General features: G+C 42.8%; 1 protein-coding gene across 4 annotated transcripts in view; it reads right to left on the bottom strand.

The window, feature by feature from the left end:
* LOC123507825 (AT-rich interactive domain-containing protein 2-like) overlaps window positions 1-17,813 on the bottom strand; it is a 47,693-nt gene that overhangs the window by 4,694 nt on the left and 25,186 nt on the right. For all 4 annotated transcript variants that reach the window (XR_006675794.1, XM_045261041.1, XM_045261043.1 and 1 more), the window contains 11 exons: window positions 12,035-12,201; window positions 11,370-11,588; window positions 9,442-9,902; window positions 8,078-8,265; window positions 7,659-7,914; window positions 7,303-7,506; window positions 6,795-7,061; window positions 6,300-6,469; window positions 5,910-6,114; window positions 3,120-3,233; window positions 1,008-2,795 (listed from right to left, as the gene is read on the bottom strand). Coding sequence is in view for 3 of the 4 variants with exons in the window: in XM_045261041.1 (XP_045116976.1) it covers window positions 1,008-2,795; window positions 3,120-3,233; window positions 5,910-6,114; window positions 6,300-6,469; window positions 6,795-7,061; window positions 7,303-7,506; window positions 7,659-7,914; window positions 8,078-8,265; window positions 9,442-9,902; window positions 11,370-11,588; window positions 12,035-12,201 (4,039 nt within the window). In the remaining variant the exon portion in view is untranslated. The remainder of the gene's footprint in view (window positions 1-1,007; window positions 2,796-3,119; window positions 3,234-5,909; window positions 6,115-6,299; window positions 6,470-6,794; window positions 7,062-7,302; window positions 7,507-7,658; window positions 7,915-8,077; window positions 8,266-9,441; window positions 9,903-11,369; window positions 11,589-12,034; window positions 12,202-17,813) is intronic.

Below are 17,813 nucleotides of genomic sequence, written 5' to 3'. Positions count from 1 at the left end.
TTCTACTAATGCCACATCTGCCACAACAACACATCTTGAAGAACAACAACCTTTCACTTCAATGACAATGATGTAAGGTATTTTGGAAAACTGTCAACCCACCAAAAATGGATGAAGATGGAAAACATTTGATCTCCACTAAGAATTTACCAGCATTAATAAAGAATATATAAATCAAATTGATATGAGGAAGAAATTCCCATCCATGTATGAAATTATTACATTTTTGGAAAACTACAAGAATCTATATCTGTCTTGTAAGCCCTCACCATTGGCCAGAGAATGTCTGACAGAGTGTTGTGTGGTATCATGTCAGAAAAAAAAAAAAAATAAATAAATAAATAAATAAATAAATAAATAAATAAATAAAAAAAAATAAATAAATAAAAAAAAAAAAAAATAAATAAATAAATAAAAAGTAAAATTAAAAAAATAAATAATAATTATAATAAATATATAAATAATGAAAAAAAATAATTAAACAAAAAAAAAATAAATAAAATAAAAGTAAATAAATAAATAAAATGTTTTAATTTTTCAATCGATAGTAGAATTCAAACACAAGGCGAGTTCTTCAAGCAGTGAAAGTCTGACAGAGCTAGCAGTACCCTTTCAAAAGGGTCTGAAGGGCACGGGGCAAGTGGAGGAGATAAAACAGACAAAAACTCCACCCATGCTGATTCCCATTAAACAACTGAAGCACTATTCTATACTGAAGTTATTGTGAATATTAGTGTTTTATTGAATGGTCTTGCTAAGATGGTATTTAATTAATTTCCATTCTACTTCTTTGTAAATAATACATTCATCAGCATCAATGAAAACTACAAAATAGGGACATACAAAATAATGTATATGTAAACAGGATAAATAAATTCATATGAAAACAAAACAAATGAATAAAAAAAATATGAAGTACATAAACAATGTACACTTGGAATATAGCTACTGAAAAGCTGCCTTGAATTTAATGTCAAATGGAATCAACAAAGCCTTGGGATCCTCACCTGCTCATTACAGTGCCGGTCGTGGAGGTGAGTCATGGCACTAAACCGGCGTCTCACCATGGGGTCACAGCCTGCCCAGCCGCATTGGATCTCTGCTATGTGTGGAGGGCAGTGGATCTTGCAGGCATGGTGGTACACTTGAGCTGCACTGGTGAATACCTGGTTACATCCCCGCCACTCACATAAATACTGTAAACCACTGGGTTTGCCCTGCCGTCTTGCTACACCAGAGGAGAGCACCTGTGGGGCTGGGATATGGGGAGTCTGAGGCCCCTGACTCACTGAAGTCTGTGTCACTGGAACAGCTGTGGGACCAGCTGGGGCAGGAGCAATGGCAGTAGATAGGGTGGTTGGATTCTGAGCACTATATGTGGATACACTGGCACTGCTGTTACCACTACTAGAAGTTTGAATTTGGACTGTGGGAGGGGCAGGGGTAGCACAGGTTTCTGCTGCTACAGGGGCACTGGCATGCACAGTTCTCACAGCAGTTGACACAGTAGCCACTGGTCCTGTGGTAGTTGAGGACACCACCTGTACAACTTGCTGGCCAGCTACCTGCCGGGGTAGCACCAACTGTTGGCCCTGAGCACCCTGGTGCTGAGTCCCTGACACTATCATCTTAGGGTTGGGCAATATAATGAGGGTCTTTGCTGTGGATCCTTGCTGCTGAGGAGCCAACAGTACTGTGCCACTTACATTACTAGGCACCACAACTTGGCCACTCTGACCTTGCTGTCCACTTACTACCACTGGTTGACCTTGATTTCCAGCTACTATCATGGCCTGGCCTTGAGCACTCGACACTACCACTTGCTGCTGTGCTTGAGTGCCACCAGACACCACTACTGTCTGGCCTTGATTACTACTCATCACCAACTGACCTGGAGTATTGTTTCCTTGCACAAATACTTGCCCCTGACAGTGCGGCACACCTTGCATGATCACCTGTCCCTGAAAATTATTCCCGCCCTGCACTAGTACTTGGTGCTGACCACTACTGTTTTGAGAGAGAATCATTTGGCCACCCAACACTTGTCCTTGATGTAAGATGACTTTCTGCGGCTGTCCTGACTGTCCCTGCTGTATAACTTGTTGAATAACCTGTCCAGCAGTGGCCCCCTGAATAATCTGACCACCCTGCTGAACAATCATTCCAGTCTGAGTGGCAGGCCGCTGGAGGATCACCTGTCCTTGAGGGGTGACAACAGTCTGTGTGGCAGCTCCTTGTTGTTGCCCGGCCAACACAGCCTGGCTCACTACCATCTGCTGGGGTCCAGTGGTGTTTGTGGTTGCCAGCTGCTGCCCTTGGCTCAGCACCACTTGATGTCCTTGAGATATCACTTCCCCACTCTCATTTCCATTTTGACTAACGTACAATGTGATGCGACTATCTGTCCCAGCTCTTGGGTCCTCAATGGCTATCCTCTTGGCAGGAGTATTGTCTGGAGTGGCAGGCCTCTTCACACCTTGCCCAGTTTCTGCTCCAGCCTGTCCATTACTGGTGACAGGACCATTTACTTTAACTTGCTGGCCATTGTTAACAAACTCTAAGCTTCGATCACTAATTCTTAACTCGCGCTCCACAACCCCATTCAAAATGTCTCCTCCAACAGTCTTTTCTAGGAGGTCAGCTAAGACGTTCTTCTTGGCCTTAGGTTCTTGCTCTTCCTTGATATCGATTTCAGCTTTGATACCATTTTGTAAGATCCCCTCAAAACTTGTTACTTTCTTCTCATTGAGAGTATTAGAAAGTAGAGAATTAGAGTCCTCTTCACATTTCTTTATCTGAAAATAAATATCAATAAATGTCAATATACAAATTAAAAGAAGTCTGTACTCATTCATAACAATAAGCAAAACTTTCTAATATTTCAGTATGAAAATAATAAAATGGTTACAAGATAACAATCCTCAATGTTACAGAGACAATCCAATAAGTGCAGCAAAAATGGAAATTTATCAACAGCAGAGACAAACTGCGATGGTGAAGCACTGAGGACAAATGACAAAGTTGTTTCTGGTGTGGTTAGCAGACTAAAGGGGTGAAGGTTTTCAGGATTCTTGATTTTAAAAAGTTGCCAATAAGAGGCCTTTTACAACATTCCTTACCTCATTACATATTCCATTAAATGATGTTTTCCTAACTTGAGAATCACTGCTACTATCTTGGCTGTTATCAGTGGTTTGCTGCTGCTGCTGCTGCTTTTGAATATTTCGTGACACCTGCAAAAATAGACAGGCAAGTTATTAATCTACTAACTATAAATCCTGGATCCTAAAAACTTCTGAAGATACAGGTACCACCACCAAAAATGGGACAACTTCCCTTGACTCAATGGTTGTGCATCAATTCCAAAGACAATACAGTATATAGCCAGTCAGTATGCCTATCAGCTTCTTGAATCTCAACATGTCTTTTACACCAATAATCTAGGACATCCTCTAACATGTAATGCCATTTCTTGAGTATGGAATGTAATAGTAATCCTCTGAAGCTAATGTGCTGATACATTGGATGAAGGGATATTTACTACAGTGCTGATACAATTGCAGTGATTGACAAGACGTAGCTGCAACAAAAATGTCCATAATACATCAATCATAATATAATAATTGTGACACATCAAGTATATAAGAGTATGAGTGCACTAATTAATGATCTATGTAAGAAGCTTCATTTCCACATCAGATTTCAACATTCCTGATGACCAACAGAAAGCTCACAAAGAAAAATCAGGGTTATTCAAACCAATACATCTCAAAGTAAATTGTGTTAGCACAAAGTCAATGGGCAAATATTAGTAGAGCCATCTGAAAAGTACAAATTCATACACTACACTGATAACTTGTGTGCATGAACAAAATCTAATAAATTAATGCATTCCAAAACACAAGTTGCAATATTAGTCTCCCATTTTTAGGTAAAGGAAATCCTTAATCGAGGTATTATTATGAGGGCCAATCCAATCCGACAGAGACATGCATCACCCACACACAAGATCTTGCCAAACCACCACCTCCACCACCACTCCTCGAGAACATGAGAGGAACAAGACCAGAGACAGGCCAGCACCAGGCACCAAAAGCTGGAGAGGGCCACAAAGGGCAGGAGCACCAGGTGAGCAGCAGCAGCAGCAGCGTGGTTCCCTTCACCACCACCATAGAGAAGATCTTCATGTTGCCGGACAGACAACAGTGGTTACCTGTGCCGACGACGGCTGTGGTGGCTGGTGCAGTCCGTGCTGGCCCCCTGTTCCCCCTACCACACCTCCAGACACTACCTGCATCCCAGAGGTGCACCCTATGCTTGTAGGACTTAGCATGGGTCCCACAGGTCCCAAGGGACCTTGGGATAGTGCTTGTACATATGAGACAGCACCTGAAGCACCCCTGGGTTGCTGTGGTGGTGTGGAGGGGACTAGGAGGGGTCGTGAATGGGGAGTCTGGTGGGTGGGGTGTGGGTCCATGCTGCCTGCCTGACCTACTCCCGCTGGAGTTACCTTGTTGGCCAAAAGACTCTTGATAAGGGCAGAATTATCTGTTCTGTTTGTAGGCTGAGCTTGTTGTTGTGACTGCTGTGGGGACTGTTGCTGCTGAGCACTGCTATACACACCTTGAGACATGGTACCACTCACCATGCCCTTCAACATAAACAAGTCCCTCATTAGTCAGTAACCCCAAAGTATCATCCTTATGAACTTGATCTTTGGAAAAAAAAAAAAAAATAAAAATAAAAAAAAAAAAAAAAAAAAAAAGGTACACTAAACAAAGCAGAACCTTCATTAACTTTGGCCATGAAAAACTACTTTTGATAAAGAAATGAACATAACACTTCATTCTGAGTTGTCATCCAAGATTTAAAGAAAATAAATAAAATATAACTGATACAATTCATCAAATGTAAATTATTGTTGATCTAAAGGCAATTACTTTTGAGGGTTAAATTAAAATAAAAATACAAACATGTACAGTAAAGAATTCCAAGTTGAGTTTCTGGCTCATCACACTGAAATATCAGTGTTCCTCTTCTGCTACTAAAACATGTTTGGAAAGAGCCTGTGATGATATAATTTATTCATGAACAACATGCAATCATGAGATGTACTACCTTAAGATAAAGACTGATGATACTGTATCCTGAAACTCATTGCACAATCCCACACACAAAATCATAACAAAGTTTATGAAGGCACAAAATATACTGAGGTGTTTAATATTTTGTGCAAAGCATTCTTAAGCTCACACAATAGGTATGTTCATTTATGTGTGAGCAACTAATGACTGTCTGTGTGTAGGAGAGTAGCTGGAACAAGATGAATATGAGATGATTTCTCTTCCACAAATAATTTTAGGTTATTTTTTCCTTGTCAATTTCAAGATGTCCCTTCAAAGAATGAGCAATATCATCAAAGAAATACTGAACATGGAAACAATTATGATAGCAATGGTAGCCAGGCAATAACTGACATACTGCAGACTACTTACACTATAAAGCTCTCCTGAGCCACCACACTATAGCCAAAGTCCACCCTCTGAATTACAGAAGGCTTTGACTTATAGACATGGTATCCAATCTCAGTGGAGTTTTACTGTACATATTTAGGTAATACATGAAAAACAGTCAATAGACATGAAAAGCATAATTCTGCCTTACCACTTGAGCCTTAAACTCATCTGCCAAGCTCATTTCCCTCCGTTAATGAAGGTTCCACAGGTACATGGACACATCTTACCTGTGGTGGACGACGGCGGGGGCGGGGACGGTCTGAGGGGGGCTGACAGCTGCGCCTTCAAGATGGGAGAAGAAGGAGATATGACAGCGTCAGCCGGAGTTGCTGATGTGGTAACCAGCTGCGGGGTCCCTATAATGGTTCCCACCGCCCTCCCCTCACTAGTCACCTGGGCACTGATGCTGTTTACTGGAGGGAGAACTGGCGTCGGGCTGTAAACTGGTACGGAATTGTTGACCCTCATTCCCCTCTTCTTGTCAGGCAATGGAGGAACCACAATGCCGTCTCGCCGTCGAATGCCATTGTAGTGCCACTTCTCTGAGCCCGCATCCACTGGCCGTCTGCTGGGTCCAACACCAGTCCCAAACACCTTCCTGCAAGGGCAACACAAATGTTCCATATCACTAATGTTTCAAGTGTCAAGCCAATTAAGTACCTGTATGGCATTAACTTGTGTTATTAAGATATCCATATTTATTCTAACATTATACTAAAGATAGTGACGTTAACCACGAGACAAATATACCATCCTACTGGTTAAATGGGAATTATACCTCACCTTACACAGTTAGATAAGAGCACTGGGTTGAGGCCTTGCTTGCGACCCAAAGACTGCATGGAGGCTGCAAAGTGACGGTATACAATGGCCTGTTCTATGGCATTACCAGGGGCAGCCTCATAATTTTTAGTGACCCAATCCTTGACAAACTCCTCCACCTCAGGCGGAACCTGAAGGAAATGTATCTATAAGTATTGAAGAATACACACCAACGGTTTCATAAAGACTACACATAAAACATGTCTCTTTCCCAATGCAGCTATTTGTGGCTGTTCTCTAATGTTGTGCTCTCTCTCTCTCTCTATCAAACATACACACACAGTTTAGAGGGTAAGAATAACAATGGGCTGACAGCCTAATTTCCAAGTATTTCACTACAAAAAGGAGAAAGGGAAGAAGGAAGATCCATAGTTGGGGAATGCTAACAATACAGAGATAAGAACCTAATCTGAACTCCCTAATCAACATAAAAAAAATGTGATGGTAATTACTTACTATTCGCCCAGCACTAACTTCCGAGCTAAGTGCAGGAGTTACAGGCGTAGTGGAAACAGATTTAACAATGGGGGTCTTAGGAGTGACAGTGGACCCTGCAGGCACCGAGACAACAGGATTACTGATGGCGACTACTGGCGTGGCTGGTGTCACAGCTGCCACACCTACAGTAGTAACTGGGACTGTGGCAGGAGCTGGGGTGGGAGGTGGTGGTGGTTGACTCACAGGTTCAGGTTCACTCACAACACCTGTTACTGTTTCCACGACCTAAGGGAAAAATAAAAATATTCAGTCACTGGGATATTCTGCTTTCAGATGTATGAAAAGTAAGAGATTATGATATAGAATTAGTTAAGCTTTGCCAAATCAAGATGATAGTTGAGTAAGGTTTAATTATTGTATCAGTCAGCTATTGTATTCAGATGAGCTAGCTGAAACAAGTCCAAATCTGGATAAAGTGACATTTCAGCATAAAATAAAATTCTCATAGGCCTTAAACAACACTTGCCTTCATTCCTATGCATGCCTCTGGTCCATAGCTTTGTGCCTCTACAGTCAACAGAGAGATAAGGGTGTGGATGGAGCCCTTGGCCCGCACAATGGCATTGCAGGCCGGGGTGCCAAGGGAGGAGAGAGAATACAGGCACTCCAGGGTGTATATGAGCAGCATGATGTCGTGAATTGTCAGGTAACGACATATCTGATCATAAACCTGGAACCAAATAAATCATCTATCACAATGATTATTCAGCCTTCTAAGTTCAATTTTTAATACTTAAAGAACATGAAGGATTACATGGCAAAAATAAATACATTCTCAAATAAGGAAGAATAAATCTTGAAGCAGAATGTAACCCAACTTACCGAAGAGTCTATGTAGTGGTTCAGGATCTCCTCATTGGGATCATTCATGGCTAACTTGTTGAGGATTTCAAGGGACCTGAGGACAAATGCTCTGTCGGGTGATGACACACCATGACAGATATTGGACAAGAACAAGGCAGAGCAGGAGTCCAGCTTTGGTTCCTGAAGAGTTATCTCTGGTGCTATGTTGCCCAGTGTGTCCAAGGCATTGACAGCCAGCCCACCCCACCGTGAACAGATGCACAAGACAAGAAACCTTCAATGCAGGAGAGAGAAAACACATGGTTAAAATAAACCTGTCATTTTGTGAGTAAAATACAATTTTATGCCACAAGTACCCATCCATCACTGAGTACTATGGGTCTTTATCACTTTACTCCTAAAAAAACTACAGGTTATACAAACAGAATAATATTCACTTTAGACAGGTGTGGGATCTTGCAAGAATGCCCACGTTGTGCTCCTCAAATGATAAATTACGAATAACATGAAGAATTTGGCTTATTCTTGTCCCTTCTGGGTCCTGTGATCCAAGGTCTCTTCCTAGATGAAATATTTCTCCATCATCTTTTGCTAACTTCAGGTCACTGCCTTCACACTCCAAGACCTGTTGGTAATTCACACATTAAAAAAAAAAAATAAATAAATAAATAAATAAATAAAAATGGAAACATAAATTTGGTTATATCCACTACCATTTTACAAGACATGGTTCATACATAACATTCCAAGGTCTCCTCCAAAGAAATTTCATGCACCTAATGGTAATTCCAACACTAATTTATTAAACAGAGTCAGATGGAAAAAATATAGAAAATTTTAAACACCACTTCCTTCAGATTTGTATGATTAATAACAAGTCAGGAAGTTCAATGAAAAAACTACTCCATTCACAAGATTAATGATTGCTATACTCTTTTCATAATGTAGTTCAATAGGTGGCCCTTCCTACTAGAGGGAAAGAGGGAAGATCTTTTGAAACTTGAGATGGACTGATGGTGAAAAGGTGTTTCTTTGGTGCTAGTAAGAAACTCTCAACGATATCGAAAGAAAAAGATTAAGTAATGAGCTGCACTAATCAGCAGTTACTGAGGACAAGGAAGCTCCAACCAAAGTTACACGCAAGCTTCTTCATGGCTCAGATATAACAAAAATTAACAAAACATTTTTGTATAAAATATAAAATTTCAATGATGCATATCTATAAATTTGAGATGCCACTCAAAGATGATTCCACACTACCAACACTGTCAATTCACTAACCCCATCATTAGGTATTTTTGATCAGCACAATTCTATATTTCTCAAATCACTGATTAGTCTCTGGCTAAATTACGGTTATTATAACTTTTACCCAAATCCTTCACATGTCAGTCACATAATCCAAACAATAAGAAAGATGCCTTCCATAGCACAAGACATTCACAAAGAGCAATCATTAATCATCGTATATGCAATGTTCTTATTTTGAAATTTATATGTACCATTATAACATCTGCTATTATACCTTTCTTTTTTCTAAGTGATATGCAACATCAAATCTTACCGTCCCATCAGTATTTCATGGCAACTACTGACCATATTTTTCCATCTATATACAAGGCCATCAATCTTACTGTAATCATTCTGATCTAATCCATTATTGTACATAATATGAAAGCAAACACCATATATTCCTCTTCTAGTGGTTCACAAATAAACACAAGCCTCATAACTTTTGCTGTTACCTGAAAACACATACTAAAAATCCAGAACAATCAAATGAGCACACATGGCACTTTACCTTCTCTAGTCGCCTCAGGATGGGATCTCTTCGGAGGGCTTGTGTAATTATCTCCAACGGAGGAATTCTCCTATAGTCAGGCTCACCTAAACTGTCAAAATTAGCACTGTTTATTCTGCCAGCAATTTTCAGTGCTGTGCCACCCGCCATACACCCATCCCGCAGGAAGGCGTTGTCACACGTGTCATCCTCGTCAACTTCTTCCTTATCATCAAACAACTCCAGACTATCACTACTCAAATTTAGCAAATTCTTATTATCTATAGCACCACTAGAAAGGTCCACGAGACTGTATCTTCTCAGCTCCCCATTCCCCTCAGCTGCAGATGACTTGGGGTCCAGGCCAGAGGGGATGAGGAGGTCCAAAACACTCCGGTCATGAACTGAATCTATCCAGAACTGTATAAGGCTTCTTCCTTTGGCTTCTTTATAATTGGTCAGGAAAAACTTTTGAGTTTCCCCTGAAAGAAACAAACAAAATGTGAATGGATGGTACACAACAAATAAAGCAAGAAAATCCACAGGTTTGTCTGTCACTACACAAAATTACTATTTTACACACACACGCCAATACTTTTTCTCATTTATATAAATGGCGTGCCAGGAGTGAAGAGCTACATAAATCTGTTTGTGGACAATGCGAAACTGTGCAGAGTTATAGAGCAAAAAGAGGATTGTGAAATACTGCAAGAAGACCTAAATACGACCTGGGAATGGAGTAAAAAGTGGGAGATAGAATTCAATGTAGACAAAAGCCATGTCATGGAAATGGGAAAGAGTGAAAGACGTCTAGTGAGAATCTATAAGATGGGAAATGGAGTAGAACTGGAGAAAGTAAAAAAGGGAGTGATGATAGAAGAAAATAATCAACCGGCAAGCCATATTGATAGAATTTTCAGAGAGATATACAATTTGTTAAGGAATATTGGAATAGCATTTCACTACATGGACAAAGAAATGATGAAGAAACTGATAAGTACTATAATAAGACCCAGATTGGAATATGCAGGAGTAGTGTGGACCCCTCACAAAAAGAAACACATAAGAAAGCTGGAGAGACTACAAAAAGTGGCTACAAGAATGGTCCCAGTACTTGAAGGGATGACATATGAGGAGAGACTAAAGGCTATGGATCTTCCAACATTGGAACAGAGAAGGGAGAGAGGGGGATCTCATACAAGTTTATAAATTGATAAATGGAATGGACCAAGTGTACAATGAGTATCTGATCCTGAGAGAAGAATATGCCAGTCAAAGCACAAGATCGCATAGTAAGAAACTGAGGAAGGAAAGAGATGTAAGAGATATTAAAAAGTATAGTTTCCCGCAAAGGTGTATTGAGACGTGGAACAGTTTGAATGAAGTAGTGTCTGCAACGAGTGTGCATACTTTTAAAGTAAGATTGGATAAGTGTAGATATGGAAACGGGGCCACACGAGCATAAAGCCCAGGCCCTGTAAAACTACAACTAGGTAAATACACACACACACACACACACGTGTGTGTGTGTGTGTGTGTGTGTGTGTGTGTGTGTGTGTGTGTGTGTGTGTGTGTGTGTGTGTGTGTGTATGTATGTATGTATGTATATATATATATATATATATATATATATATATATATATATATATATATATATATATATATATGTTATCATCATATTGACAAAATGATGATGATAATAATAATAATAATAATGATAATAATAATAATAATAATAGTAATAATGATGCTGGTAGTAGTAGTAGTAGTAGTAGTAGTAGTAGTATAAACAATAATAAAGAAAAATAATCAACATATCTTTATTTCACTAAGTATAGAAGATGCAGGGCATCAATACTACATTCTCTGCGTCTTTATATATAAACAGTGTATAAGTAAATCTAACTCATAATTTTGTTACACAATTTACCTATATCCATGACACTTACAATCTCTGTACACTCCAGTGTGTCCCAGCATGTGTTCCACCAGGATGGGGCAGTGTGATAGCTGGAGCACATGACGACCCTCATTGCTCAGGATGGTGCACACATTGAAGGCAAAATCATGTTCATTTGGCAACGGGGACACCAAGGAGAGGGCCAGCTTGTCATACAATGAGGGTCTGTACAGATCAACTGACATGCCTCCGCTGCCTCTCATGGATTCTGCAATATAAAAAGATTATAAACAACAGCACTGGTGATAGATGTCTAACAAAAATTTTCATCCCTGTACAAGGTTAAAGATTACATCTTACTTATTATGTGGAAGTTCTCTACTATCCATTAAGATCTGAATTGTCAGGCACTAATGATGATAAGGGAGGGGTGATGGCGTTTTCATTGACAATAAATAAAGAAGCTACGTAAACTACACAAGAGGAAAGGAAAATTAAAGTTAGATAAAAATCAAATCCACGTGAAAGGGAAAAGATGGAAAGTGTGGAGGGAGGGAAGGAAAGTAGAAGCTGTGGTCTGTAACGCTTGGAGAGGGGAGTGCTGTTCCGTGGGGGAAGGGGGAGGGTGAGGCAAGAGTGTGAAGGGAAGGGGATGGAAGTGGCAGCAACATGCAGTCCTGTCCACATAAAATTCAGGCAGGTGACGCTCCCCACCTAGAACATTGTGCTGCTGGTGGTTGTAAGCGAGCGGGACAGTGTTGAGGGACCTGATGGCCCGCTTGGTCCTCATCAGTCTGGAGTCCTCTCCTTCGTCCATCTCTGCTCCGCGCTCCTCTCCATCTTCCCCGAGGAAATTAACGCGTTCATAAGCATCAAGGTATCTGCAGAAAAAAAAAAAAAAAAAAAAATTGGCTGAGTTTAAAAAGGAAGAGAGGAAATGTAAAGGTAAACATTAGGACACTGGTTTAAAGAAAAAACAACTGAGTCTGGAAGGAAAACGCTAAAGCAGAACACTGGTCTAAAAGGAAGAAAATAATTACTTTCGAGGCTAGAAGGAAAAGTTGAAGGTGAACATATGAAGAGATTGCACACAAGACGTTTGTACCTATCGAAAACATCTGGTAAGATCTAACGTATACGTTTACTGCAAACAATTCAGTGACGAACAGACCTTTACTGGGCAATGAATGCATCACGCAACACGAACTCCCGGTTAACAAATGTACAAAAAAATAATAAATGGATAAATAAATAAATAAATAAATAATAAATAAATATATATAAATAAAATAAATAAATAAAAAAAATAATAAAGCAGGGAAAACTTTCTCAAGACAACCGTTACAGTAAAGATGAAAGGTTACTCCGCCACCAGCACCGATAACCAGTCAAAAAGGAAGAACCGAACAATTTTCAGGTTTGGAAATCAATTCAGCATCCCTCTTAGCCATCACGCAGCGAAGTAAAGGGGAAGAGTCAAGCTTATTACTTTCAACGGAGACTAAAACAGAAACTGTTCTTCAGGCAGCACCCTAGTAAAGGTACTAGAGAACACACACACACACACACACACACACGGGGTGAGGGTGGATGAAATTCTCATGATAAGGAGAGGGAAAGATTCGCTAGCATTATGCCTTGACTCCCACGTATCAATGCTATCACAATACGATAGTGAAACAGAGAGCGGAACAGTAAAGGAAAGAAGCGAAAGAGCCGTGCATGAGAGGTAATGAGGCATGTGGCTGCTGTAATCCCGCGCCAGGCTAGTCAGGAACGGTAACCAATTGTGCCTATAAGCAGTGTAATGCATAGGTGCCCTAAGGCTATTAACCCACTTGATGTCACCTAAATAGGAGAAAGGGAACGTTCAGGTACACATACAGGCACCTCCATAACACTACATGCCATTATCTGTTTGCATGAAATGAAATATATATAAAAAAATAAATAAATAAAAAGTCCTGGTATGGTATCTGGCAGACAAAGGAAAATGGAGGCTGAGGAGCTGCATCGCGGCTCATCCTCCTCAGGCAGCAGGAGCCGCGTGCATGCCACCTTACAGTCCTCCATCAGGGAAAACAGCCATAGAGAGCAGTTAGAGGGTGTGCAGGGGCGGTATGGAGTATTGATCGCGCGGCGGCGGCACCAGCTCAGACGCTCACATGGGGCCGCCCAGCCGATCTCCCTCACACACCCGCACGCGCACACACACACACACACACACACACACACACACACACACATGCCAGCCCATCCTCGTGAGGCGTTTCCCGCTCACTCGCCATCGCCGCCCGTACCAATGCCCCTATCTACCATCATCTACCTTTCAATAATGATATCGCGAAATTTAAACGCCACAAACCTCTCTTCTTCCTCTACCACCACCATCACCATCACCCTCAGCAAGAGGAGGTACCCCTAACTTTGTCACCGCTCTCTCGCAGCAACAAATTCACATCGCCTTGTTAGGAATTACGCAGCAGATTTCAAACATAATTATAGAAGTCGTAGCGTGAAGCTGGACACGTTGTCAACGGCAGCACAGACTGCCCCTCCCCCCCCACCGTTAATCTGAGAGGCTAGCGGGCGGACTGATGGGCGGGAGAAAAGCAGGAACTTCGGTATGGTGTGGATGTGGTGTACCCTAATCTCCACTCCCAAGGTTATGCTGTTCATTCCACGAATCCATCCACGCTGCCATAACTTATTCATTCTGTCCACAGAAAGTGTCTATCGGCTATCCTGACCAGTTCAAACAAAACAAAAAGAGAGAGAGAGAGAGAGAGAGAGAGAGAGAGAGAGAGAGAGAGAGAGAGAGAGAGAGACAAAGGAAAAACGAGAAACTGAATAAGAGGGTTGAAGAAGAGAGAAGCTGTGAGGCATGCTTACACGAAAGGCTTCAGAGAGAGAGAGAGAGAGAGAGAGAGAGAGAGAGAGAGAGAGAGCGCAGGCAGGCCAGTGTACACTCACCAGCTGAGAACAATCCAAGACAGCGCGACTTCTGCACGCATCAGTTAGTTATCTATACATAGATATAAGCAACGCTCCTTGATTGACACCAGCAACACACCCCTTTCACGAGAAGAATCACAGGGCAATAAGAAACGTATTGCGGCGCCAAGGAGCACCTGCACTGTCCCTCTATGCCATGTTAAGGCCTTCACACCTGTTAGAACACCGGTCCTGGCCACGGGAAGGGGAGGCGAGGAAGGCGCGCGGGAAACGTTTAGGCCACGGCTACGTCCGACACCTGCCGGCCGCTCCCCAGCCACTTTCTGCTTTTTAACAAAATCCCCACCCCCCCCTCATTCTATGCTATCTCTTCCCCATCCACCCCTTACTCCTCTCTCTCTCTCTCTCTAGTCATCGCCGTCGGGTAATGGTGCATTCGAGAAAATGTCAAGCAATTGGATATTAATAGTATTTCAACCTGATCCAATAATTTTGTAAGTGGTAAGCCTCGTAACTCACTTTAGGTGTTTATAAAGTATGCGAGATGGCGCATGAGTATTTCTTTTAAGGGACGGAGAACCTCTAGACTAGAGTTTACGGGTTATGTGGTAGGAATGCAAATTTTCTTACAATTTTATTTATTTCCACATCATGTTTCCCAATGCTTACAAGGTTAACCTTTTAGATAGTCTTCATGGTATATGAAAGTTTTCCCGTTTCATTAAGTTTTAAAAACTAGTAGTCACTTCCTTGTCGCATCTTATACTAATGTACCGATAAGTTTGTAGTGCATGCTACTGAAGCAGTTCACCCTATATATGGTACTCAAGAGCCGCATTCCTTCTTTGTAAACAAATAAACCCATGTAATTGCAAGTGTCTCCTTCCTTCCCTCAAAGTGGAATTTACTTGCTGCTGCATTAAGTAATATCCGCTGGCTCCCACCCACTCTTCCACCGCCATATAACAACCAGGCATACAACACAGTATTCCTGTCGCCATTGTCTCCGTTGTGAAAAACAGACGTGGCTGGTGGTTGGTATGAGTCATGACTGCGGCGGCGCGCTATGTTGAATGGCCATCAGAGAGGCAAGGCGAAGCAACGCAACACGTGCGGGTGAGGCAGCGCGGGACGGCAGCAGCGGACCTGCACTGCCTCCTGTTTCCTCCCTCAGCTGACTGGGGGAGGAATAGCCCCGTGCGACACCCGCGGCACGCCAGCCACCCACCCTGTTGGTGTTGGCTCCGCCCCGTGGCCCCGCCCCCCGGAACTGACCCTCTTCCCCTCAAGGAGCTACACTCAGTACGCATTCATCTGCTGGTGGCTGACCTCTACTTCCCTCAGCCGCGGTCCCCCCACACCCTGCCACCCGTTTCCTATATCCCCCTCTACCTTTCTGTGCTGCGGATGCACGACACGCCCGTTGATTCACTCACTACCCGGTCGTCGTAGTGGCATGTGGCCCTAAATACAGGAAGGCCTTCCTTCGCGGTACCCCAACCAAGTGTTTGTATCTAGAGACTGAAATCAACCCGTTACCTCTATGTGCCTTAATACAAATCTCCGCCATTACATTTGCCGGATCCCTTGAAGCAGAGTAATAAGCTACGTCATAAAACCCGAGGCTTTGTTCCCGATTCCCTCCTACAGGAACAATTATGTAGCGTCACTCACCGGGATAAATGAACAATAACGCCAGCTTTTATGCGAAGGAAATCAATAACAGTTGGTGGAGGTGGCGGCACACGAGTGACGGGATTAATGATATGCAATGTTGCCGTCCCACGGGGATGACATGGGCAAGATGATAGGTGGACAGGGCGGGCGGTGACAGGGACTTAGCCTGGTGACGTGCATTCTAGGTTCTCCAGGAATAGGGAAAAACACACATGTATATTTGGACACACACACACACACACACACACACACACACACACACACACAGCCCACCATAATCGTCATCATCAGCCCGGTGTCTTGACAGTACTCCGGCCTATCATCTCCCAGTAAGAATACACCCCTAGCTCTGGAGGGTGGCGGAACTGTCTACGGTTCACTCACCAACCAATGAGAACTCGTGATTTGCAGAGTTCTGCTTTGTTATTGGACAGGAGCGGCTGAGGTCATTGACACCCAAGTCTCCATGCGCGCGACGGCGTCACCCTCACGGCCCACCGATGTTGCCGTCTCTTCCCTAAAACCCTTCATTAACATTCTTTATCCGGGATGGTGAGTAACACCCTCCAGTGTATAAGTAACAGCGCCGCTCCTGACCCCCGCCCGCCCCCCACTTGCCTTGCCGTCACCACAAGAGCGCCCAGATCGCGAGCCCCTTGGGTGTTTCTGACAACTCAACGTTGAAAAGGTGGAATTTCCCGTTCCGCCGAGTTCACATAGTTTCTTTCCATGGAATTGTCGTTCATTACTAATTCAGCGGCAACAGACAAGTGCAAGCGGGTCCCCTGTGAGTCGGTATATTCGTGGAGCGATGAGGTGTTGAAACTGTCCTCGGAGACAATTCTGGAGCGAAGCGGCAACTGAAGCTGCGTTGCTGGTAGGTGGTAGCGGCAGCGGCGGCGGCGAGACGACGGGGCAGTGCGGGCTGCCTCACGCACCGCTGTAATAGATCTTCCCCGCTACAGCCCCAAGCACAAAAGTAAAATGTCACCACCACCACCATCGCTACATTACAATTGCCGCAACACCGCTAACATTATGCTCCTGCATCAATATTTTCATCATCCTCAGCTGAATCAATACACGCGGAGACTCTGAGCTGTCTTTGCCACATTCCTGGAGACCCTATCCTCCTCCTCCTCCTCACAACCACCATCACCACCAGTTCCGGGTCCCCAAGGCGCCTACCCGCCTCCCATAACACCCACACTCTTCCCAATGCATGTCAACCCGCATACCCACCCACCACTAGAATGATTAATTCTATAAACCCACCCTAACTACGCAGACGTTCGGACTACCCTGGTGGAGCAGATCCGCAATAACACGCAAGGAAAACGGTACGTGGGAACCCGGGGTCGCTCCACCTGCTCGCGGAAGCGTGATGCAAGAGAAGACAACGAAGGTGGAGGAAGAAGAATTAGCATGAATAGACAAACATGTGAAGGTTTTTCTTTCTTCTGCAGGATCTTACGACCAGAACGCAATCCTTTATCAGCGGAGGAATGCTGGACAATTTGTAGGTAACATTGAGGAAGAACAGCACCAGACTGATCCAAAAGAAGTTGTTTGATGACCTACAATATCTTGAGTACAACGTGTAGAATATTAAAGGCGAAGTTGGCATAGGGAAGAGAGATGACTGTTCATGTTCAATCTTTGGAGAAGTGAGGGTAAACAAGGTATAGGAATTAAAAGTTAAGGTAAGATAGTGTGAGGAAGCTGACTATGAGTAAAAGGAAGCTAGTCGAAATTAACCTTGGATAACAAAAGGGTTGTTTCGCCACAACATAATTATGTACTCTCTCCTCGGTGTTCAAGGCGAGGAGTTTGTACCAAAATTTACTGGATTTAGTGATTT

The sequence above is a fragment of the Portunus trituberculatus genome, chromosome 23 (genome assembly GCF_017591435.1).
Source record: "Portunus trituberculatus isolate SZX2019 chromosome 23, ASM1759143v1, whole genome shotgun sequence".
Classification (NCBI taxonomy): domain Eukaryota; kingdom Metazoa; phylum Arthropoda; class Malacostraca; order Decapoda; family Portunidae; genus Portunus; species Portunus trituberculatus.
Note: the sequence above shows the minus strand (reverse complement) of the source record. Positions and strands in the feature narration are given on the sequence as shown.